Source organism: Oncorhynchus nerka, linkage group LG7 (genome assembly GCF_034236695.1).
Source record: "Oncorhynchus nerka isolate Pitt River linkage group LG7, Oner_Uvic_2.0, whole genome shotgun sequence".
Taxonomy (NCBI): Eukaryota; Metazoa; Chordata; class Actinopteri; order Salmoniformes; family Salmonidae; genus Oncorhynchus; species Oncorhynchus nerka.
The window spans coordinates 57,463,226-57,469,225 of NC_088402.1; the positions used below are offsets into that span (position 1 = coordinate 57,463,226).

The following is a 6,000-nucleotide window of genomic DNA, read 5'->3' on the forward strand; positions in this document are numbered from 1 at the left end:
TCATTACACAACCAGTGGACTTGATATTTTATTTTATTTAACTAGGAAAGTCAGTTAAGAACACATTCTTATTTACAATGACGGCCTACCCCGGCCAAACCCTAACGACGCTGGGCCAATTGTGCACTGCCCTATGGGACTTCCAACTACAGACAGTTGTGATACAGCCTGAAATTGAACCAGGGTCTGTAGTGATGCCTCTGGCACTGAGATGTAGTGCCTTAGACCGCTGCGCCACTCGGGAGAACATTTTGATACATGGAGAGACAACATATTATCAGCCTTATCAGAAGATATTATACTTGCTTATACAAACTGAAATTGCTTCAGTTTCACACAGAAGTGATACTGAAATCGCTCCAATGTGTAGTGAGCATAACATCAGAGCCACACAATATTCCAGTGGAACTCATGCTAGAAATTTTCGGGGAAATATGCTTCAGTACGAGTGAGGCATGTGTGATGGGTGCATCCATCCATCAATGTGTCACCCTGGCTTGCCTTGTGCACCAGCCTGAGTGAAGTGACAGGATTTGGGTTTTGTTGGTGTGTATGTTCACAGCAGACAGGGAATGCAGGGAAATAGGTCACACGCACACATGCACACACACACACACGTATTGATAGTGTCCCTGTCACTATACACTGTGAGTGGATGGAAGCAACATCCTAGCGATGAAACAGTACCATGTAAGGATATTTGACACTGCTGTAATTGTTGTGTTAGTCGTGAGGTTGTCATGAGGTTGCCAGGCAGCTTCATTAACACTGTGCAGCCAGCGACCAAGTCTTCCCATGATGCAGCCAAGTGCAGCGCGGCTGAAGAAAATAGTCCCACGCAACAATAGTGTCGACAGGGGTGTAAAAGTCTTGACAGAAGTGAGTGTGGATGGGGCTCAAAGACACGGTGTGTGTAAGTGTTTGTTGATCTGGGTGAAACTGTACTAAAAATGGCCGCCTTTCTCTTTCCACAGCTTGAAGGAGATGGGGAGCAGAGGCGTTTTGAGGATGGCAAAATGCGATATCTCCAGAATAAGGCAAAGAGACTGGCAGACAAGGAGCGCCAACAATGACACCACAACCCCGAATACTCCATCATCCAACCCACAGCACTTAGATGGAAAACTTCCCTATCTTATTACTAAACCTAAAACTAAAATTGATGGGGTCTGACTCTTCTTGACTTTTTAATGTAAGTTTCATTGCTGCACACCAAAGTGTCTATATGTGTATGTAAAAGAAAGGAGATACGTATGTATCTTTATTTTATCGTCAAAGATTTTTATTTAAGAAGGCTATCGACGATCAGTCTGTGTGCAAAGTTATGGGTCTGTATATGCATTGATAAATAAATTTAAAGTAAATAAATACTGTACATGGTAGCCAGAGGTGTCTGTCCTTTGCTTGCTCACTGATGTCCTAGGCCCGGGCTTGCCTTGGCTGAGAGGGCATCCACTAAACATATTTTATGCATTCTGTCGTTCACACAGAAATCAGTCCTTGGCTCGGGGGCTATGACTCTGCTCCTTCCCTCTCTCACTCACTCGCTCTCTTGTCATTTCAGCAAGACATGACACCCCCCATCTCAGATTGTTCAGGAATCGTTTTGGTAGTTAGAAACAGATGACATTAGCGTTCCTTGCAACATTATTTTGTTGCATTTTTATTTGAGCTAATTAAGCTAACTTATTGCAACCAAATTGGCCCTTTTTAATGATGGGATTCATATAATATCCAATAATTATAGTACACAACATCCGATTTGGAGCAAACTTCTTCCTACCATTGAGTAAGACATGAGGAATCCAATAAAATGGTAAAAAAGCCACCCACGGACCCCCCCATATCCCACGCCAATCCCACCCCTACAACCAGTTTACAGTATCAGTTCTCTATGTCTGACAAGTAGTATGGAGCTGTGGATTGGAGTATTGCTTCTTCATCCCATGTAACCTGTGAATCTGATATTTTTTCCCCCTATTCAGAGAAATCTGCCATTGAAGTCTCTTGCATTCTTTTTCATACATTTGTTTGAAAGTAACAGGTTTTGTCCACTAGGTGGCGCTGTTCCTGCTGCTGCCACACCCTTATATGAATTTTGCTGGTCTCAATTAAATGGATCACAATATTTTCTTTGCCACTTTAGGTAGAAAGCTAATAGCTTTTGCTCATGATGAAAATAAATTGTGTGGTCAAGCCAGTTGTGCATAAAAGCAATTCATTATGGTCCAAAGATCCAATTATATATCAACAAAATAATGTTTCAGGAATGACAATCTTATTTGTTTTTAACTACAGAAACAATTTCAGCACAATCTGAGATGGTGGGTGTCAAAATCCTCTTTCTTGTGCTTCTTGAGGTGGAACAACCCTTAAATCTGGCTCCCTACTCTCGCTCTCCACTGTTTCACTGTCTTTCTCTTCATCTCTCCCTCTTTCTCTCTCTCTCTCTCTCTCTCTCTCTCTCTCTCTGTCTTTCTCTCTCTTTCTCTCTCTTTCGCTCTCTCTCGATAGATGCAGGGATTCTCCAGTTGCCTGATGTGTTGATAGGACTGTACGACATTTTAGCCTGTGTGTGTGTGTGTGTGTGTGTGTGCGTGTGTGTGGTGGGTTTCCATGCAACACGACAGACCTCTGGCACGTAGATTGTTGCTTCCGGGACCAACCAACATCCCTAGCTAAATGAACATAGATCAACAGCTATTCAAATATCCCGAGGCAACTCTACATTCAGAAGATGAAGTCCCTGGTCTTAGATTTCCTTTCACCTAGTCACCTGTCTGCTACGGTAAAGATGCAACTAATAGGAGACACCATCTAAATCAAGAAAATGTATAACAAACATGAGCCAAGGTTGTTAACCACTGCTTAAAGCCATCAAAAGTATAGTAGTATAGTTTTACCATTTTGGGATAGTATCTATATGGCTGTTTGAGATAGTATTTCCTACTATTTAAACAGGCGTAAGGTTACATAGCAAGACAGTGTGTCATTGGACTCCCGAAGTTTATTGTCTTCACAGCTGTGTGCTTTTAATTTTCCCATTGAAAATGAAATTAGGGGGGGGGGGGGCATTTAATTTTTGATCCTTAATGAAGGATAGAGTAGGAAGAGGGAATATGAGGAGAGGAAAGGTGGTTGTAGACAGAGTTTTATCTCAGATGGGGGGAAAGTATTTGGCCTGTTCAATAACACTGCTAATATACCAGGCTATACACACAACCAGGCCTGCAACTCCTTAACCAGATAGTGGAGAGCAAACTAGTATCATTTTGATTATTATAATTGTTTTAAATGCTGCATTTACTGAGACAGTCCAGTTTAAAGTAATAATGAGGAACTTTCAATGTGCTGAAACGCATTGAGTACACGCCTTCTATTAACTACATCAACTACTTCGTTTTGTGAGTATATCTCACTGTCCATCCTCACACCCCCACATCCTTGTTCCTCACTCCCAACAATACAAATAAGATGCATACTGGCACTCCTTTGTAGTGGTGGAAAAAGTACTCAATTGTCATACTTGAGTAAAAGTAAAGATACCTTAGTAGAAAATGACTCAAGTAAAAGTGAAAGTCACCCAGTAAAATACTACTTGAGTAAAAGTCCAAAAGTATTTGTTTTTAAATATAGTTAAGTATCAAAAGTAAATGGAATTGCTAAAATGTATTTAAGTATCAAAAGTAAAAGTATAAATCATTTCAAATTCTTTATATTAAAGCAAACCAGACGGCACAATTAAAAAAAAAAAAAATGTATTGACGGATAGCCAGTGGCACACTCCAACACTCAAGACATCATTTACAAACAAAGCATTTGTGTTTAATGAGTCTACCAGATCAGAGGCATTAGGGATGACCAGGGATGTTCTCTTAATAAGTGTAACAAGTACATTTGGGTGTCAAGGAAAATGTACATTATTTTATTTAGGAATGTAGTGAAGTAAAATGGTAAAGTACAGATACCACAAAAAAACGACTTAAGTAGTACTTTAAAGTATTTTTTATTTAAGTACATGACACCACTGCTCCTTTGCGGAGTGTATCTATATTCTCTAACCTAACCTGTTTCATAAAGACTGTGTCTCAGGTCGTTTCCTCCTCCTCCTCCTTCGTGCGGCCCCGGACGTGTTCCCAGCCCAGCCTTAGGGGGTTTGCGGCCGCCTCGCGCTCTTACCCAATGTGGAGACTGACAAGGCTATTTGGAAGACGAATTATCCACAATGATGGGAGGAAACCCATTAGGAGGGAGGGATGGAGGGAATAAATGAGCCGGAGGAGAGAGAGAGAAAAAGAGAGAGCAATCTGGTTTCATCAACGCTGGCTCCCGGCCTGTTTTATAGGTTCCACCCGCTGTGCATAGTGGGGAGAGTCACGATCACTAAGGTGTTCACTGATGGCAAGGCCAAACGACCGTTAAAGGATGAATAGCAAAGAAATGCAGCCTATCTAGCTAACATCCACAAGGTTCATGTAAAAACAAATAAGCTCTTGAATTTTAAAACTCTAGTATGCTGTATACTATGGCCAACAGTCCGAGTCTACTCACAGGCATACTGTTAGAGGCAACTTGCTGTTGGAGAAAAATAAACTAGAAGATAAATAACAAGGGGATATTGGCCTACTCGTTGAGAGCTAGAGGAAGAACACACACCTAGAAATACGAGATGCTGCCACTGGAAAAAGAGTGAGTTAAATGAACCAATCCCATGCACCTTGCTGAAGAAAAGAAAACAGCATACATTTCATGCTGGTATTTTCTGGTCTATGCTGGTCAGTGCTGGTCAGATGCTGGTCTTAGCATAGTCTAGCTGGTTATGCTGGTTTACCAGCATGGTCTAGCAGGTTTTGCTCGTGACCAGCCTTCACTATGTTTTGGACACTGGTGATCAGTCTTCACTGTGTTTTGGACACTTGTGACCAGCCTTCACTATGTTTTGGACACTGGTGATCATTCTTCACTGTGTTTTGGACACTGGTGATCAGTCTCCGCTGTGTTTTGGACACTTGTGACCAGCCTTCACTGTGTTTTGGACACTTGTGACCAGCCTTCTCTGTGTTTTGGACACTGGTGATCAGTCTTCACTGTGTTTTGGACACTTGTGACCAGCCTTCTCTGTGTTTTGGACACTGGTGATCAGTCTTCACTGTGTTTTGGACACTTGTGACCAGCCTTCTCTGTGTTTTGGACACTGGTGATCAGTCTTCACTGTGTTTTGGACACTTGTGACCAGCCTTCTCTGTGTTTTGGACACTGGTGATCAGTCTTCACTGTGTTTTGGACACTTGTGACCAGCCTTCTCTGTGTTTTGGACACTGGTGATCAGTCTTCACTGTGTTTTGGACACTGGTGATCAGTCTCCGCTGTGTTTTGGACACTTGTGACCAGCCTTCACTGTGTTTTGGACACTGGTGATCAGTCTCCGCTGTGTTTTGGACACTTGTGACCAGCCTTCACTATGTTTTGGACACTGGTGATCAGTCTCCGCTGTGTTTTGGACACTTGTGACCAGCCGTCACTGTGTTTTGGACACTGGTGATCAGTCTCCGCTGTGTTTTGGACACTGGTGATCAGTCTCCGCTGTGTTTTGGACACTGGTGATCAGTCTCCGCTATGTTTTGGACACTGGTGATCAGTCTTCACTGTGTTTTGGACACTGGTGATCAGTCTCCGCTATGTTTTGGACACTTGTGACCAGCCTTCACTGTGTTTTGGACACTTGTGACCAGCCTTCTCTGTGTTTTGGACACTGGTGATCAGTCTCCGCTGTGTTTTGGACACTGGTGACCAGCCTTTGCTGTGTTGCTGATCTAGCATGGTCAGACACTAGCTGGTTAAGCAATATCATATTTCCCAGCATGCTCTATTGCAGTTGATTTTTAGGATTGTTTGTTTCATTATCTTTTTTGTTTGTTGTACACAAAGATAAATAACATACATTTGTGTAAACTAATCCAATTTGTTTGTTGGACTTATTGCACCTGTTACTGAAATTGG

General features: G+C 42.2%; 1 protein-coding gene across 5 annotated transcripts in view; it reads left to right on the forward strand.

Moving 5' to 3' along the window:
* The window catches only part of acot7 (acyl-CoA thioesterase 7), a 70,111-nt gene extending 68,729 nt beyond the window's left edge, over positions 1-1,382 (forward strand). For all 5 annotated transcript variants that reach the window (XM_029664244.2, XM_029664245.2, XM_029664248.2 and 2 more), the window contains one exon: positions 975-1,382. In XM_029664244.2, coding sequence (XP_029520104.1) covers positions 975-1,073 — 99 coding nt within the window. In that variant the 3' untranslated portion in view covers positions 1,074-1,382. The remainder of the gene's footprint in view (positions 1-974) is intronic.
* Positions 1,383-6,000: the final 4,618 nt, after the last annotated feature.